Source organism: Pagrus pagrus (assembly GCF_965226575.1).
Source record: "Pagrus pagrus genome assembly, chromosome: 3".
In the NCBI taxonomy this organism is placed as follows: domain Eukaryota; kingdom Metazoa; phylum Chordata; class Actinopteri; order Spariformes; family Sparidae; genus Pagrus; species Pagrus pagrus.
The window spans coordinates 20,863,182-20,883,484 of record NC_140187.1 but is presented as its reverse complement, the minus strand read 5'-3'; the positions used below and the strand labels follow the sequence as shown (position 1 = coordinate 20,883,484).

General features: G+C 38.6%; 1 protein-coding gene across 2 annotated transcripts; it reads right to left on the bottom strand.

Moving 5' to 3' along the window:
• Positions 1–537: 537 nt before the first annotated feature.
• On the bottom strand, positions 538–19,709 carry inavab (innate immunity activator b). 2 transcript variants are annotated; one of them, XM_084349137.1, is made up of 11 exons: positions 19,441–19,709; positions 12,110–12,219; positions 8,177–8,310; positions 6,461–6,583; positions 6,126–6,357; positions 5,925–5,978; positions 5,351–5,660; positions 4,534–4,689; positions 3,236–3,938; positions 2,219–2,296; positions 538–1,020 (listed from the first exon to the last, which is right to left on the bottom strand). In XM_084349137.1, exons 2-11 carry the CDS (start codon positions 12,162–12,164, stop codon positions 1,006–1,008), a joined length of 1,860 nt encoding a protein of 619 aa, XP_084205263.1. In that variant the 5' UTR covers positions 12,165–12,219; positions 19,441–19,709; the 3' UTR covers positions 538–1,005. The 2 variants fall into 2 exon arrangements, with proteins under 2 accessions (XP_084205263.1, XP_084205262.1); XM_084349136.1 differs by lacking the exon at positions 19,441–19,709 and adding an exon at positions 14,511–14,613 and having other exon boundaries at positions 538–2,296.
• Positions 19,710–20,303: the final 594 nt, after the last annotated feature.

The window sequence follows — 20,303 nt, the reverse complement described above, 5'->3', positions numbered from 1 at the left end:
CATTCCCAACCCATCATATACTTACTCCTTGGGATTGTAGGCCAGGCCGGCCGCCATACCTATCTGTCTTATGTTATGCCTTACCATAAATGACTGAAATATTCTAACAACACATTATGTAACTAATTGCTAATTATTTCCATTAAGCCATTTCTTTAATGCATAATAACCATTATTAAGTACACACCTGTGTGCACACCCTGCAAAACCGGGTACACTAGACTACACTCTTAAAGCGGAGTATAATCAAATGGACCTTTTTACAGCAGACATTTTGACTTGTGTTACTATAAATATTAATGATGGCTGCTTTATACAAGTGTCCCAGTAAGACATGACAGTGTGAGTTAGCCAGCACATACAACAACAGGACCCTGAAACTGAAACAGCTAAACGTATTTCAGCCATTGTTAACTTTACTTTATCGTTAATTTACACTTGACCTTTTTTCTCCAGTGACAAGTCTCAAAAGGCCTATACAGGTGTTTTGACACTGGAATAAAGGCACATGATACGAGGAAATGAAACTCAACACTATGCAAACAATACTCTTTATTTTCTTCCACAGGGAAAACACTTTCACAGATTTTTTAAACAGCAACATAACACATTATTATTAGATCCACTTAAACTACTTTAACTGATAAATACAAAAGACAGTAAAAAAGAGGCACACAGGGTAACATGATTGTGGTTTTTCTTATATATAAACTGTATATATACACAACTAGACACAGTCATTACTGCTGCAGGATTTTCCAAACTCAGGTCTGTGTCTTCTTTTATTTCAAGTTGACTTTCCAAGAGTCCGCTGGTGCAAATCACAATAAATTAACACATCAAATAGATCACTGTGAGAGATCAGGCAGTGTGTAGCTGTAGTGGAATATTCCTCAAATGGTCTACCATCAAAAGCTTGTGGGAGACTTGCTTGTGAATCACATATTGGCAAAGTTTTGTTTACAGTTCACATCAATAGTTAAAATGGTATTGGTTCGAAAAAGGTTAATGTCGAGTGATCTGTTGCCCCAACACAGAAAGATTCTGTTAAAGCTCAGGACATTTACATTTCAATCTGACACAGTAATAGCTGCCAAGCATCAAGACTCACTGTTTTTAACTAATTTGCTACTTTATACTTATCATGTGAGTAAGTTAATATCTAGTCTCAGCTGGTTTATTAAGTCTGTTAGTAATTCAAGTGAATGGGAACAGCCACAGACACGTGTAACTATAAAAAGACACAAATCTTCAATCTAAGCAGCTCAAGTTCATAACATAGTGACTCAATCAAGGCAACATTATACACAAAATGTAGTTAAAAAAAGAGAATATTTTGCTAATTTACATTATATTACAATTCATCTATTTCCTTCAAACAGCTAAGTGAAAAGGAGCACTTTATTCCTCAACTACCAAACTGCAAAAAGTACACAAAATCAAAATCTCATTATTTAGCAGTGTGTTCTGGCTACAGATAGCTACATCAAATGCAGCATTATTTGTATGATTAAGTACCTAAAACAGTTCACCTGACAGCTTTAGTCATCTGAGATTAATTTCAACAATGGCCTAATTGTTAGTTACATGAGGAAAGTTATATTAAGAACATTCACATTTTCAATAAGCTAAGTACAATGTGCAATTGTTGTGGACATTTCTGTGTTAGAGCTTCTGCTATCTTTAAAGACTACTGCTAATTACATTTCTTATATAATTGCTCCAAATATTAAACAAAAACAACCCTGTATTTAATGACACAGAAACTCTGTGATGATTATAGTATCTGTTTTTTGGGAGACTAAATAACCAGTTTGGACGCCTCATTTGCAAACAAAAGTGGCATTTTAAAACAGCACTCAGTGATAAAGAGCATTTATCCTGTTTCAGTCCATAAACTGCTCTGCAATCAGCTCTACTACGACTGAGACAGGAAGTGTTTCATTTGACTTTATAGTAACTTTGGAGGATGACATTTTTGTAGTTGTTCCATTTGCCTTACATTGTAAGATGTTCCAGTTTTTTCATCCTCCCTCCATATACCCAAACCCATCCAAGCAAGTACACAGGAAGATGTTAACGTCTATAAAACAGTTCATTTGTCTTGATTTTCTGACTATTTCACTTTGGTTAATTGGGATAAAAACAGCTTCTGAGTCAATGTGCTCAGTTTGCGGTCCAAGTTCAGGTGGCCTTGTCAGGTTTACACTTGACTTACATAGTGAGAGCCATCATCTATAACCCAGTTCCCTTGAGTGTCATCTGCAGCTCTTTGAGGAGCCCGTCTTTGGATAACCTGAGTCAGCAACAGAAAAAAAAAAACCAACCACACTTTTAGAACCATGATGAGGATGTAATGGCAAACAGTGACATACATTTAATTTGGTAATATGCAAATTCTCCTGGTGATTAGTTTTGTATATATCTGTAGCATCACAATTAAGTGAATGACCTACACAACTCTTTCTTTTCCTGGTATATTCAGCAGTTTGTAAATATTGTAAAAAACAAAACAAAACAAAACAGTAAAGTAGTGGACTTCAACAGATGTGCTTGCATTTAAGAACTGGATGAAATTAGGCCAAGATGTCTGGGTGTCTGAATAACCTAAAGCAATAAACAGAAATCTAAATATATTGTCTGAATGATGTTAACAAGGAATCTCCAACAGCTACAGTAGTTGGTAATCATTTCTCGCTAAATACTGTTTAAAACATGTTTGTTATCACTTAATTTACTTTACTTCATTAAATTTGTATTTTAAATCAATGTAATTTTCACGTCAAATTACAAGTAGTTTAAAATACCTGTTCCTTTGCACCTTTGGAAAAACATGGTAAATAACTTCTACAAAATAAATGAGGGCTGACTTTAGTTTTTGCCCCTGTGTTTCGGTTTCTGCTGGTGTGGCTACATGAATAAAAACTAAACATTATCAAATAAACCCATTTATCAGGTCAATCAAGAGGCATAAAAAAATACTATGTGATTCTAACTTTCTATTGTTTTCCAGGAGGTTTTGGCATGAAACAAGTTGTGATTTCCAAGTGTTATTACATTCATTAAGTCAAGTCAGAAGTCACTTCAATGACAAAATCGGTCACGTAGTAAAAATAATTTCATGTCTTTACTAATCAAATAAGTCAGTGATGACTTACTATCACTTTTTGCAGTGCTTTTTATTGACAAACTGTTAGTAATGCCAATTGTTACAGGAAAATAATTGTCTGCTTACCTGTTCATGGTATCTCTGATTTTGGTAGCCAGGTGACTCCCGAGTTGACATGCTTTTGACTCGAACTGCTCCCTGTCTGTCAAGAGAACGGGACCTGGGCGCTTTGAGCTGACTGCGCCGATGCCATGACTTGAGCTGTTCATTTACCACTTGTTGTGAGAGACCACTGGAGCGGTAGAGCGGATTGTCCCACTGAGCTGGAGAGGGTGGGAGTCTCATATCAGGAGGCCTCTGTGCTCTCTGTTGGGGCACTGCGGTGTCTTGATACCAATACTCATATCTGTTGGAAGGAGAGGGAACCTGCTGGGCGTAATAGCTCCGTGCCAACTCCAAATCAGGTGGGTAGACCATTTCTTCATTATAATAGGCTTTGTGGAAACTTGGGTTTGACTGGTGCCTGGGATTATGGTAAAAGCCAGTAGTGCGTGGGAAGGCTTGAGGTCCATAGCTGCCAACTGGGCCAGAGTGCGGGAATGCAGACTGATATTGTTTGGGAAAATCACAGGGCAACTCCTGACACGGTGAGCTGTTGTAAGATGTAAACGAGTGTTCAGAGTTGCTATCCTCAGAGCTAGCATGGTTTACATAGCCGGCCGCAGGGGGCGGAGTCTCTGGTAGAGTTATTGCGTATTCTGTCAGTCGCCTCCTTGGACCTCTGGTGCGACCACGGTCCTTTTCAAATGGAGATTCAGGGTTGGATAACCTGTGCAAACACACAGATATGCTGTTAGAAAGTGCATTAGCATGGCTACTCAGCAAACAAATAAACAAACTCAACTTTAAAAATATGTACATCTCACAGACCATGGCTTTTTAATTTTTTTAAATGATATGTATGTGATTTGCAGCTAATTAAAGGCTCATTGTGGGAGTGCTACCGACATACATTACTGTACATAGCAGTAGGGGGGGAAAAAAAACAATTCTTGGATGCATCTAGATTCTCTCATGAAAGATTATCTTGACGCTTTAAGATTCTAGCAACATTACAGAGCTACAGAGCTGAAGCTGATTTTCTAAGAGACGTTTTACGTTTTACACAGACGCCATCTTGGCTCCCTCTCCCAGTTTTGGTAAGGGTGGTTGAGCGTGAGCAAACTAATGGAAGTAAATCCATCTGTTTATTTTAATTATGGATCATTACAAATACAGTTTTAAAAGAAGCAAAAAGTCACACAGCGAGTTAAAATAAATCATGTATAGAAATCGATAATCCCCTTTGAACTGGAATTGAATCGAATCATGAGGTGAATAGAGATTCCCAACCCTAACTGCGGATGTATTTTAGGTGTGGCTACCTGAGGGACAGTTGTCTGTGCACACGCATCTCTGGTGTGGAGGGCGTGCTGCTCGATTGGGTGCGGCTCAGCTTCAGATGGGAAAGCTGCACTGGCAGAGCAGCTTGTGCTAAGCAAGCCTCCAACGGTGGCAACAATTCACTTTTGGCTGGACTGCTGAACACACAAAAACAGCAGCACAAAGTTATGTTTTGTTTTGTTTTACAGGAGTTATTGCATGTAAATGTGCACGACATAAATCCATTACACTGATAAAAGGGATACACATTATTGCAGGATGGAGTTTTTATTACAGCAATTGACTACTGGATAATAAAGCCAGAATTCAGCCTCTTTGTCAAGGTGTCATTATCAATCAGAAGGATTTATAGTCCGGTGTCAGCTCTTCCGTTGGCTGCTGTAGCACCAGTGCAAAAGCAGATGGCAGTGTTGCACATTCATGAACATCACTGACATCTGCTTTGTAATACAGTGCAGGAACGAGAGGGTTCGCACTAGAAATCACTAATCATTATTGAAAAGAAAAAGTGATTTCATCCTTTTCAAAGCCATCTTCATATCAGCAAACAAAAAGGAAATACAAAACAGTCCAAGTACACCAATAAGTCTTTTTCTGCATGAGGGTGCACAATGTTTTGTTAGTTAGTTTTTTTCACCATATGTTTCCAGGACCATTTTACTCAGAAGTTTGATAATGCTCCTCGTAGCCACAATCTGCATTTCACACATTTACTACAACACAAGCACCACAAACAAACAACACTTTTCAAAAAACTTGATGAACAGGAAAGGAGCCATGATGGATGGTCTGTGTTACCTCTTCTTGCGCGAGGAGGAGCGCGACTTCTTGCTTTTCTGGTAAGGTTGGTCGAGACTGGACTCCGACCACGGGGAGTGCTCGATGGGAGGAGCATCATATGCAGGGCTCGAGGTGAAACTCAGGCTAGAGTCGAGGCTCGGATGGGGAGACTGGATTGGGGTCAGCGGCAGTGAATGTGGAGCCACAAGCGGAGACACGTAGGAGCCATCTACGAAAGAATGTGAGCACACAGAGGGAGGCTGGGGAGGATCGCTCTCGCCTGGATACGGGACACCTGAGGACAGCTGTGATGACTGGCTCGTCACTTCTAGAGAAAAGAAGAAATGATGTAGGGTATGATACCTGCAGAAGGGTATTTAGTATTGCTAAACATGCATCTCTTCCATACATTCATTCCTTATATTTGTTTCTTTATCTTTTATTAAGAGAAACCATGAGCACTACAGGATTCGACATAAAAACTATATGGACTTCTGGACATTGCTCTCCAAAAAGTTGGTCTTGCTCTTACTCTCATCAACACTAGAGTTAAAAAAAAAAAGCTTTTCCACTTCTATAAATTGGGTCATACCTTCATCTTGCACTACAGAATCAGACAGAGAGCTGTCATCAGATGTGCCCAGATCTGAAAGACAAAAACAGACAAAACTCTTTCATATTTCTGTGAAATATTAAACCAAACAAATCTATGAAAATTGAGTTATGAAGAAAAAATTAATGAATTCCTTGCAAAGATGATTATCAAAGCGATATGACGTCAAGCTATCCTCACCGTGTTGAGCAATATTAAAAGCAGGGAGTGGTGATGATCGACCATGCTCCAGTCGCAGCTGAAATGCCGTCTCTTGTAGCTGTTTGAGTTTTTTCTCCTCTCTCTTGCACTGCTGTATGCGGCTCTTTCTGACAGCCTTACTCAGGCGATCTTCGTCGCAGAGCTTGCGTGCTGCCTCGAATATCTTCATCTGAAGCGCTAACTCAGCATCCACCAAACTCATTTGTGATTCCTGTAAAAGTTAAAAACAGTGTGATCTTTGAAGGTTTATGCATTAAAAAAAAGAAGAAAAAAATACATTATTCAGTCTTGCAGTCTATAAATGCTGCTTATACCTCTGCTCCTTGAGGGATGTTTAGTTCGTCAAGTTTAAACGCAGCTCCAATGCGTCTGCGAATCTGCGGAGGCTTCTCTCCAGGCAATAGAGGGTAATCATCTGGGAGCCGGCCTGTCAACTCCTAAACAACACAGACAACATCACAAATCCAACTGTCCACAAAGCAACTTTTGAACATGACTAAACGTTTATTTTTCTGAAGACAGAACCTGACTGGGTAAATACTTTATCGAAATAAAGACATCTTTTTCAATGCTAATAAATCCTTTTGGTTTAGTTGTTCAAATAAATACACACACATCTCTTCAGAGGGTTTATTCAGCCATGACCATGCCAGTTTTGAAGTGAAGTATCTTATTCTGCTCTCCCTGCATGTTGAGGCATATAGGTTCAAGGAATCTGTTGCACAATTCTGCGTTTGTCGAGATTTCCTTTCACAACACATTCTCTGGGTCTCACTTTCTCACTGTATCGAGTATCTGTGTCCAAACCAACGCACCGTAACTGACTTCATTTAGGGAACAGTCATAAAAACACTGTTACTTTGAGTCACTGTTTGCCAGCCACCTCTGCAGACAGACAAAAACTGAAGTGTGGCCAATAAGATTAGTTGTTCTTTTGTCACTGTGAGAAGGGAGAGGCATCATGCCTGCCATTAGTTCGCCTAAGCATGTCCCAACAGGAGCGCCCTGCCTGAGTGTCGGCAGGAAAGAATGATCTGTCCTGGGATTTTACCCTGGAGCATCGACGCATGGCAGAGGTACTCCTGACGGAATATGTGTCCGGTCTTGAAATGACTTCATGTGGCAATTCTGTGAATCACCTAATAATTTACAGTGCAGAGCGAAAGAGGCAGAACAGATTGAGAATGAAAGCGTGACGTGATCATGCTGGATTGAAAACCAGACTGCTATGGGAAAATTGCTCTGGCCATCACGATACCTCTTCAAAAGCTATGATACATTGAACAAACCTTATTGCAGCCACAATGTGAGGTCTAATTTCACTACACAATGTGTCTGAAAGGAAAAGGATTATGTTTGTTTTCTGCTCAGTGGTAAAATAATAATGTCACAAAGGAGAGGGTGGATTAAAAGACCTTTTGTTTCCTCTTAGTGGAGTTAACCACTGTGACATTAAGGTCAAGCTAATGCAGACAAATCTGAAAATGCATCATGCAGATAAGTCGAAATGCATCAGCTTTTTGGACATGGACATACACCAAGTCAGTGTTTTTGAAACACAAAAAAAATCTGAAAATCTGAATTGAAAACCCCAATCTTATATGGAAAACTGAGCATTAGGAAACTGCGATCTATGATTTCCCTGTAAGCTCGCATTGAACTGCTGGTTCAAAACAAAAATAGTGTGAACATGGCCGAACGCATCTCAGAACTGTCCGTTCTTACAGGTTACTTCGTTAACCTTCAGTAACATGCGTCATCAAACATCCTGCCTTCACTGAGCAACCCCACCTATCTAATCTTTTATAACAGGTGCTGAATCATGTGAAATATGGCGAGGACAGTGTGTCACAGCTCGCTAAATTACGTAACAATCGTCTGCTATTGTTTTACTTTGTCTAGGTCTACTAACACCTTCTTTAAGATTTAATGATCTGAGATTATCATGATTACATGACTCATTTATTCTGTGACTGTGTATTTATGTAAATGTTTTCAACTGTCGGTCTGTTGATTTGCAGATTACTTACAGCTTCTCGGATGCAGAGTTTCTTCAGCTCCAGTAAGCAGCGCTCCAGTCGGTGCTGGAGATCCTGGTGTTTGAGCTTCATGGCTCGTGTGTGTGTGGTCACATCCTTTGTGTGTGTCGTTGGGCTGTCAGAGCCTGTAACGCAACAGGAAAGAAGCGTATGGACTCATGAGATTAATACGTGACTAAAGTGTGGCTGACATTTGTTATTCAGTGCTTAAAACATGTGACCGTAAGTAAGAAGAACTTAAAGTAAGAACTTCCTAAGTAAAGTCAAAACTTAAAGCCGTGGCACCAGTAAAAGTAAATGGGGACTTCAACGAATGGTTACTTTCAATATCACCTAGTCAATAAATGTGAAATCCAAAAATATGAGAAGTACCCTTTATAATTTCCAACATCTTTTTTAGCCTGATCTAAACACTGAAAATAAATAAATAAATAAATAAATAAATAAAAAAAAAATACTTGAGGTAGTTAATTTGATGATGGAAGACAAAGGAAAACAGCAAATCCTTGGAACCAAATATTTCTAAAAAAATCTTCAATTGATAACTGACTTTTATCACTTATTTACAAATAAATAAAGACAAAGAAATACATTAATTTATGAATTTTCATAGTAAGTTTCTCTTGATTAATTGACAGAAGTGTTGGACACAAAAGCATACATACAATTGCCAGTTTCATGGTCACACCTAGCTGAAACTCGCAATCCAATACAGAAGCCCTGCAATAAATTCTGCCTTTTATGGAGCTTATCATGTTCAGTTTTTGTTGACATTCGTCACAGCGATGTTGATTCAACTCAGTGGACATTTTGCAGACTGTTGTTTTTGGTACTGTTTAATTGACTTGCATTAGGCTGAAAGGTGTTTTAGTATAAATTAGCAACTCAGCAAAAATATGGACATAATGTGTGAACAAATATGTTTTTGTAAAGGACAGCCACAATGAAAACAAAGCTAATCAAACATGCAGAAGAAAGGGATTGGGTTTTCCGCTGCCTTATTAACTATTCTGGCATGCTCATACCATGGTGCCTGTACATTATTTTCATTAGAAAATCCCCTTTCATTATACTGCATCAGATAAACTCTCGAGGCTACAACAGACAACACAATGGCGACATTCAACAGAACGTACCTTTTGTTTTCATTACTGGCATGCAGAGTTAGTGGCAAGATCTTCGAAACTAAAAACAAAACGTAAGTGTTGGAGGGTGCTGTCTGCAGCCTTGGTGACTAATGACATTAAGATTAGACTCAGGGCTGTGGGAGTGGCTTCAGGCAAAATACATTGAGGGCCACATACCTTCAGAGATTATTAACAGGGTCCCTGCAGGTATTTACAAACGTTGGAGGAGCAACAGGAAAGAAGTGTGACAGCACTACAATAGGCTAAAGAATTCCTCTTCCGCGAGTGACAATCCCTCTATTCTTTGTAGGTCGACACTTTTTCATTGTATAGAGCAGACATCACGTGGCTCAATTAAGGCGCAAGGAATGTCAGAAAGGCCAGAACTAATCAGTAGACACTGCATGGCGATGCAGAAACAAGCCTGCCAAAGTTTGCCGTTAATTCTGTGGTATCATTAGCATATGGGACTGAGGGAATTATAGACCACCAAAGTTTGACCACCTTTAATGAAGTTGACTGTGGCAATCCCAAAAAAATTAATCAAATCCCAAAATACAAAGTGCAACAACTTTACTTGAGTTGCACCTGTTAAATCGATGAATCGTTTGACGAATACATTTTTTTTTTCAGGGCTGTTACTGGTTAGAATTTAAGGAGACTGACAGCTGATATTTGGAAAATGACTGCAAATCAAGTTAACTGAGTAAAGCCTGAGAACAGACTGTTCATATATTGAGTGGAGGGACTAGGGTTTGTTCCTCTCCGTAACCTTCATGGCAGCCACACAAGCAAACTTGGTTTAAAACTGTGCAGATTGCCATACCATCCTGCCACCCCATATCTAATAATGCTCTCTATTACGGCCTGCTAGAATAAAAACATAATCCCTTGATCCACCTCATACACCCTGCATAAAAACTCTAATCTCTGCTGTAAAAGAGTGTTATAGGAGTGCATGGCTGAATCTGTGGAGTACTCTTGATTTGGATCATTTGCACTATATTCACCATGTTGTGCAGGATGCAGTGACTAATCTAGCAGCAAGTCACAATGAACCACATGCATTTTAGTTTTCGCATGACAACCTGTTTTCTTCAATTAAATAGATGACTTGCACTTGTTTTCAACTGGCTGGAAATACTACAGAAAACAAATCAAGTGAAGTGGGGAGTTGATTTAAGAATATATAAAATTTTAATTGAGGACCTCACTGAGACCTCTGCTGCCAAGAGAATTACAGCAGCAGTTCTTAACTCCATGTAATCTGCTATTATTGCATTATTCTCTGATGTCATTTTGCTAGATACTGGGGAAGCTCAAATGTGACTGATTCAACAATGATCTCACAATAAAAGATCAAACAGTGCCAGGATAGGGTTTATGTTACAATAAGGGTCTGAATTTAACATGAGTAGAATAAGTAGGTAGAAGGAAAACATGTGTTTTTACTTGAAAAATATGCACATTTTACAAGTAAAGATGTTGGTCAATTAGAAGAATAACAGCTCTGTCACATAAAACATGACTGAGCCTACAGTAGTGAATATGACATTTTTACTGATGACAAAGACGTGTTTTCATAAGTGTTAAACTTAAGGTAGTGACCATCTAACATGTTCACTCAAGGGTCTGTGGTCACTTACTTTCTTCAGTCATACACGAAACCGACATGATTACATAATATGTGTTTTGACTAAAGTTAATTGAGCTTCTTTTGGTCTTCTGTTTGAGGTCACTTGAAAGCAGGTGCTGAGATAAGATTACCAAGGGTTGGACTAAGCTGTGTGCTTAGTTTCAACATTGATTTGGGCCTCCAGCAAAAGTCTACAGGCGAAAAGAGCTTTGTGCTTTGCTTCTTAAATCAATGTGTAATTTATATCAAGGGTGAGACTCTCACAGTGCTACAGTGTCCCCCAGACTCATTTATTTTCTTCTAATTTCAGGACTTGTGATGCTGGCCACTGTCGCTGATATAGATTTCTACGAGTCAACACCAGTCTTACACCAAACCTAGCAGCAGTGAACTATACTGACCCAATTGTAAAACCAAAACAAATAGTTTGTGGACTACTGATATGAAGCCACGTGTTTGTCAATAAAACAGTCACCATCTTGTTTTCTGAAGCCATAAAACAAGATGTGTCCATATTTGGACGTGCAGGTGGAGCTAGGAAGGATATCCAGATTGTATCTGACTGAGAAGCCGAGGACACACCATGGGCAATCAAAGGCTACACCTTCCCTAAAACATACCCTGTTTCATTGTCTATTTTAGTCTAAATGGGTCCACATTTTACAAAATGAACATCATGTTCACTTGAAGACAACTTCAGACTAGCAATTGAAACCATAAAATCATTTGAAACCTGTTTATTAAGGTAATTAATCAAGTGAGAAGAAGAGTTATTTTCTCATAAGCCTACATACAATGAGAGTTCTTTTTGAAACCATCAGAGTCGACCCCTGCTGTCCATCAGAAATAAAGCTGGTTTAAGGCACTTCAGCATTGGCTGGAAAGCTCCATCCAAATTTTATACAGTAAATGCACTGACCCTAAATTATTACATTAATGATGATGCACATGTGTAGTCCTGTAAGCTGTTATACCCTGAGAGAAATGATAAGAGGATCATTTTTAAATGTAGCCTTGACCATCAAATGTATTAATGTTGCAGTGGCAATGGGGAACACCACATGGAGAGGCTTAAGTTCCTTCATTTAACACAGAAACGTTTGTGACTTTGACAGTTGCGCTGATACTACTGATAGTGAAGTGATATTAGAAATGTTTTACCTGAATGAAGGATGATGCCACTATCAGTGTCACTGATCTCTCCGTTGCCCTCCATATCAGTAGATTCCTGTTGCTGTTCTTCAGTGGATAATGTCGATGCTCACCATTTCCTGGAAGGAATAACTTCAGTTTTAGCATCCATTACAATTTTCAAGCTTTTTCAAGTCGACATCAACGTGAATTTTGATAAAAATCAGGAATCATTTGTGGTGAGGTCTTTTTTAACGCAACGCCCAAAACAAAAGGCTAATTCCAGAAGGAAAAGCAAACATTTCAACACAATGTCAATGAGTAAACAATGTTTAACATTTCACACCGTTTTTCTGACATTTTCCTATTGTATTAGGTATTACATTGGGTATATTGACAATTTTGCTCTGCCTACAGCCTCATGGAGTCCATTCAGGTTCAGGGAGACAAAAAAAACTCTGAAATTAAAATGGGATTATACACAACAAGTTACCGGGCTACAAAAACAAAAACAATAGATGAGTAGACCAAATCAAAAAGCCAAAGAGCTTAACACAAGCATTCCAAAGACTGCCCATTACTCAATGACCTATAGCTTGAGTGATTCAGGTGTGACTTAAGGTTTGCCTTCTTGACCCTACAGTCAGGTGTAGTCATAGTCTCCCACAGCATGAGTACACATACAATAAGTCTAGGGTGTTTCCTGTGATTGCCTGTTTGTAGGTCTCTGATGTCATATGAAAGGCGGCATTATCTCATTCCTTCAGATAAGAAGCTCAGGAGACATGAGCCACATATTCAGCTGGTGCCAGATACAAAGTGTGAAACTTGTTGGTTAGATCATTAACTAACTGAATACAGGAATGTGTAGCGGTGGCTGCATACCAACACACATGGGAAGCTAACAATAGGAAGCTTCCCAGCAGTCACTGTTTTGAGGAACAACCAGATGAGATGAAGTTATGAGCTTCGACATGTATGAGTTGTTTCGAGCATAAGTCGGTTCAGCCACATGGTGACGTTCAGGAATACAGGGATCCATAAAATGTGTCCCAATGTCATCCTGAACATGACGGGAACATGACACATCCTCCACACTGCTCATATGACTGTGACTGGAGCATTCACACCTACGACTTACAGATAATTAAAACTGAAACTTGGAATGGAGGATGGGTCTCATTTTTGAGTGTGGATCCAGATAAAGAGATGGATCCAGGAATTTTCTTCTCACTTTCTTTAGCATTAAGAGATAGGACATTATTACAACATTTTCATTCATTTCTCAGGATGGAACAGGATGAATCAGGCATATTTAAGTGGCTGTTATCTATGAGTGAGTACAATTTGATGCGAATCCTGGATCGGGTGAGTTTAAATTATTGTTCAGAAATTACGGATGATATTCCCCTCTACTGAGTGCCCCTCTAGTTTGTTTGTTTGTTTTTTGTAATCCTGCTGACAAACCAACCAACAAACTACTGAACAGTTTTCCACAAAACTTGGATGGAGATTGGGTCTCTTCCCAGAATAGACCCCAACTATTGGTGCAAATCCAGATAAAGGGGACTGTCCGACATTGGCAGAGATATGTGCTCTACTACACAACACAGAAAAGAAACAAATCTTCACATCAGAAACTCTGTAATCTTCATACATTTGCCATTTATGCTTGATAAATTACTAAAACAATTACGATAGCTTTACAAATCCCACCTGAAAATACACACAAAGACACACTTTAATTTAAAAGTAGGGGTTTTCATATGTCTTGGGGTATTTTGGCTTTTCAGTTTCCCACTCACAAGTTCACGTTGAACTGAAATCCCCTGAAAAACCAGTAGACTCTCATCCTTTCACTGCACAGGGATGGAACAGTGTTTTAAAGGGAGGGAACCAAAACTACTCAAGTAGTTTAATGCACTGATAAGCAGTATCTTGACATCAAAATATACAATGTGAACTATTATATTGAGCACAGTCATTTTTCTAAATGTTTCATACTAATAATGCCAAACATTTCTGTTGTGTGTTATATTTCCTGACAAATGTGTCTTTTTGAACAGACTTTTACACACACAAAAATACAGACACGTAGGTACTGGCATCTCTTTGGAAATGAGTTTAGAGAAATAGAACAATCACATGCAAAAAACAAGGAGCGTTGTTTCTAACCTCATGGTGCAAAGAAACTGTTTTGAAATCCAAAACAAAAATCTGAAGGCATTTGTTCCCAAGTGTCAGTGTAAGTACCAGAGACAAAACAAGCCCACCACACTGACATTGTTAACTCAATATGAACTCAAAAATACTATTGACATAATGACAGCCATTAATCCGAAGTCACCCAGAGGACACTAGATTAATTTTAAAAAAGACTTACAGCGCATGAAACACTGCCAGTTGGACAACAAATGAAAAATCTACTTACTTAATGAGAAAGTTAGAAATACTGTCAAAATCCACAGAGTGAGACTTTCCCTCAGAATTCCTGACTTGAATGGAAATGCACAAAACCCGAGCTGAGTGGAGTCTGGACAGGAATGAGAGACTCGCCCACTAAAACAGCACTGCCTGCTGAAGAGGAGTGGCCACATACACAGAGGGCTGAACACTTGAGTCAGTATCATATAACTCAGAGCTCCTGTCTAAAACTGTGTCAATAACAATGACACACATGCTGAGAAATTACGCCTCGCTTTACCATCTTATCAGTGTCTCAATAGATGGGTTGTGGCAAGTAGCAGCCTGAGCGAAACATGTGTCTCATTACTAATGCACCATAAAAAATTACAAAGTATGACAAAGACGAGGGGCAAAGGAGAAACACATGAGCAACAACACTGAAGCTATTAGGCATGTCACGATAACTACTTCTTGTTGGACAGCCTTTCAAAGAGCAATGAACTTTAAATTCTTAATATTCAAACTGTGTGAAAATATCCTAAATAAATAAAACAAAAATAAAACAAATCACACGAGCAAAACAATAACTAAAATGTACAAACCCTTAGCTGCTTCGCCCAATTAAGTGTTACAATGGTAGGGAAAAAGCTGCAAGTTATTCTGGCATCATGTTGGCTAAAATGTTAGTGACATTCCTCTGTAAACATAACGTGTAATATAGAGGCCAGCAAAATTATGAAAGTCATATACACACACACACCTATAAATTGATAAGACGTATACAAATGAGTGGAAAACTTAATTAGTGTGACAGGCCCAGTTATGATGTCAGATTTAGAGCTGAAACGATTATTCGATTAAATGATCAGTTGATCATTAGAAAAAGCAACAATGGCAAAAATAATATGATTTCAGCTTCTCAAATATGGAGATTTCCTGGTTTAATTCATGTTATATGATAGTAAATTTAATATCTTTGTGTTGTGAACTGTCTTTTGAGATCAAAAAGCAGGACATCACCAATGTTCCCTACATTTCATGAACCAAATGATCAATTGACAAAGTATTCAACAGATAAATTAATAATTAAAATATTAAACGATTGTAGCCACAGCCAGTTTATCCACATGATGTTAGTATCAGACAGCTTTTAGCAGTCAACTTGTGATATAGAGCCAAAATCATGCTCACTGGTTACAGAAGAAACTATAACTTGATAACGGACTGTTGATGGCATCCTCAGTTTTTTTCAGTTTAACAATAAACTAACAATAAATTAACAATAAAAAGATCAAACATCTGGTTCAATGAATTTCTACTGCCATCTCCTGGTTGCTCAAAGTGAAAATAAAAATGGATAACCAATTACAAACTTAAAGTAATTAGCAATTAGAGCTTCTAAACTTCACCACTTATGGACTACCGGTGCCGAGACTCTTTTGTGGCCAGCCATTTTTGCCTCCACTAAAAAGGGGGGAAACACATGGCAGCGGGATAGTCCACATGATTTACAGAGACTCAAAGGCAGCACCTGCTCTGTAACTGCATGGCTGACATTCATTCTGAATCTCAATATTCATTTTGGCTTTCCAGGAATGTTGGTGCACAGACACTCTGGAAAAAGGTCCAGCAATTCCCAGACACTCAAGAATCAGATCTCAAATGACATGGCACCGAGAAAGCAGCAGACATTTGGTTCAGTAACTTTAGGTTTGAACCAGGCACATTTTACACATGCCTTCATGTTTGGCACTAACAACGCAGTCAAATATTATATCTAATGTCTTACATTATACTGTATTCATTTGGTTGAGAGTAGGGCTGCAACTAACAATTATTTATTTTAATTATCAATTAATCTGTCTATTATTTTCACGATTAATCTTTTAATCTAAAAAAGATTTCGTCTTGATGTCTTCAAATAGCTTATTTTGTCTAACCTCACATTCAAGAAGCCAGAACCAGCAAAAGTTTGATATTTTTGATTGAAAAATTATTGAAAACATTTGATCGATTATCAAAAAAAGTCTACTAATCGTTGCAGCTTTAGTGAGTTATAGTCAATATTTTAGCTGTCATATAGTATTGCCATTGCACTAACCTATAGCAAAATACCAGCCACTCCTTTAAAAGCTCGACCAATAAATCAGCTAGGCTGATTGCTTACCAGTGTATATGGCAGCCAATAAATGATGAGTAATTGAAATATATAAAAACAAAGATATGTTTTACTGCAGTGCCACCATCCTATAGTTTGACAACCAGAAGGTTTTTCAAGTGTCTAACTTCCTTGGTTGAAATTGTTGAAAGTCCTTCACTAAAACAATGGACAGAAATATTTGAAGAACAGAATACACTCAGGTAGTTTATTAGGCACACATACAACAGTCTTCAGCTGTATGGTAATTTTTTTGGGAGGGTGTACTTTGTGGTGCTGTTGAACTGTACTGCATTATACTGACAGGCGTTTCTAATATTCTGTCGAGCTGAATTATATCAATGAGGGTCGGCTAAATAACAGAAACACCTCTTTGTATAATGCAATATAGTTCCACGAAATGTAGCCTTCAAAATGATATGATCATAAAATTGATTAAACACCTTCTCAAACAGTTTTAAAAAAACATAACATTTTTGATTTATTGCAGTACACTACATACATTTTAGCTAGGTGTACCAAATTACTGGCACGTGATTGTAGGTGTAAGGAAAGTCTGACAAGAGGAATATCAACTACCAGCTCCTGTAAGGTCAACAATAAAAGAGCAGCAGCCACATCTTGTGCAAACAGGATGCATACCAAACAAAGTTTGATAACCACAAATCAGATAAAAGACAAGCAAATGAGAAACAATCTCTGTTCTGATCATGGGAAACTAACAGTTAAGAGGTTATACAAACACTAAAGCCAAGAGCTTTCCCAAGAGGGAGCTGAAAGAAAAACCTCAGGCACATTTTAGGTGTGACACTTCGTAGTTGGAAGGAAATCAGTTTTATCACAATGTTCCTTTTTCAGTACTGTAATTACGAGTGTGCAGTGAAGTTCATCATGCTTCAGGTGAAGAAGACTAGTGAAACAACTTTGCTCTACAGTGAAGTACAACACAGACACTTGTCCAGTGTTTAAGTAGCCAGTTGGTGGATGTCATGGGTAGTTTATATAAACCAGAGACAGAGAGAGGCCTTTGTGTAGCCGACACAGCAGCTGGCAAAACAAATTCTTTACATATTCCTGAGTCCTTTTATAAGTGCACGGCTAGACTACTACTGCCAATGTGTAGAGCCATCAGCTGCCAGGGGAATCACACATTATCCCTCAATATTTTGCAGTTTGGCTCTTTACACCAGGTGCTAATGGATCACTTTGCTGTAACAATGTTTAAATCAAGGTGGTGTCATTAAAAAAGTGCTATAAAGTTACACTAATGCACTACAAATCCTAAAGCTTTAAAAGGCAAACAAAGCAGCTCTTGGAGCTGCCGGGATTTCCTCCTTCCACCTCTCTGCCTGCAGCCGGCTTTAAGCTTTATGTTGCCTAAGGGCTCTAATTGACTGTAATAAAGAGGTGAAAAAATACTACATGCATCTTAAATGAGCAAGCGTGCAGATGTGGTGTGTCTGATGTGGATTACTGAATTAGAAGTGTGTGTGCCAACATGCAAATCAAGGTCTATTCTAAACTGTGGCCAAGCCCTAGACTGTGGCTGAGAGTGAACACGCTGTAACACATCAACAACACCATCACACAGTGTGGGACACATTTATACCGAAAGCTCCTATGTGAAATAGCTTTAAAATAGAGAGAAATCAGATACACACAGTCTGATAGTTCTTAAATCATTGAAGCTATATAATGTTTACACTGAGTGAAATACTCAAACACAAGACCCAATAAGTCATTTTTAAGGCTATACAATTACATTAAATGACATATTCTAGATGTTTTGCACATTAACCTGACACATTTGGTATTTCGGGATACTCTCTGCTACAATTCAAAATAAAGTTATACGAGTTTGACCGAAGTTAGGCCGCACAGCAGGAGGGTGTAATGACTGTCCCAGCCTCAGGTCAGTGAGGTTTCAGAGGTTAAGCCACTTCTGTCCTCTTGCCCCCTGGTCACTGCTCAGGAATGTGCAGACTGAGGATATGTTTCAATTCACAGAAATCACAAACTAACTAATGGGACAACTATGTTGATGTGGAGGTTAAAGTTAAATATGTGTATTGGCATATAACAATACAGAGTGTGAATCCATGCAAGACACCATAAAATACCCCTGTGACCTCATTGTTCCTCCCAGATATGACTTCATTAAAGTGCTGTCCTTCTCTGTTGAAAGAGGATGTTGAACTCTTACAACTTCTCTGCTGGTCAGTGCAGTCAGCTGTGTGTTGTTGTTTGTTTTTTTACACTTTATGGCACACCTTTAAAAGTTGGTTCTCTAACACAAACCTGACATCCATAAAAAAAAAAAACAGTCAGAAACTGAAATCCAGGATCATTGTATGCAGAAAAAGATTAAAGTGTCCTCAGATGTAATAAATATACATACACCTGTAATGCATAATTTAATAATGTAGCTTTGTAAATTCAAGCGGATTTACACATTTTAGTAAAATGGTACTTGATCCCACTATCAATAATCAACTTGGCATTTGAATTCAGTATCAAAAAATACCTCTGGGTGAAAAAATTATGATATTTTTGTGGTATTTCTTCATCCACCCGCTCAGTCAGCTTCATAAAGCTGCTGGGCCTCAGCTTTCAGGAGTTTCTCAAAGTTTATAAACTCGCCCCAGCTATGAGCTTTTCACCAAACCTCTAACTATCCAAATACTTATTTTCAAAAGGAACACGGAGTTCACTAGCATTAGTAAAAAACCCACTGCGAAAAAGCATACAAAGTAAGTTAAACAAAACTACTACTAATACCGTTGCTTTTTGCTCTTACCTTGGTAGCTTGTTAGCTAGCTAGCATCGTGCCTCATCTGTATCCATGCAATCTGCTCTCCATTGGCTCGCTGCCTCCCAGATTTGAGCTGGAAGTTTATCTCTATTTACATTGACAAACTGGCTCAAGAAAATAACACAAAGTCCTTAAGTTACGCCTCAGTGGTCTAAATAGAGAGGATACATAACAGCACAAACACTAACATAACGTTTTACTCTCCAAACGTAGCTTTTGTTGGAGAGGCTACTTCTTGAGCCCTGGTAAGTAAAGCAATGCTCTGCTGCCTTCACGTCCTGTCGAAAACATGACGGAGCCAAACACATCCAGTGTTTACCATGGTAACCGCGTTTCCGACACGTGGCTTTTAAATGGGTACGCATGTAAAACTTAGTTATCAAAGTCAATATTGCGAAGGTGGAAATCATCAGAACAGCTCAGTATGGCCATTTAAGCAATTAATCGAGGTATCGTTTATGGCTCATGTCGTTGTTGTATCCCCTCCCTTTGTTCTTTTGATGTCATGAATTCTGCCAAGATGCCACTTGATTTCTAAAATAAAACAATATCCACCAAATAAAACAACCATTCGATGGATCAAGGCGCCATTATTGTCATTTAGTGGCAGTTGAGAGTGCTACAAGTTGTGTTTAACATTATAGTTTTAGAAATCACGAGCTTAAGATGGGCCCGTGAACGCCGCATGGATCATCCACTTCTCCGGTGCTGTGTGGGCGGTTTACGGGCAGTGAACGGAGGGATGGTCATTCAGCGGAATCTGACGTCAAAGGCACTTAGTTATTTCTCTAAGTTGGCCAAAGTTCATTTGTGTGTACGAAGAAGGACAACGTGTGTTGAAGTAGCCC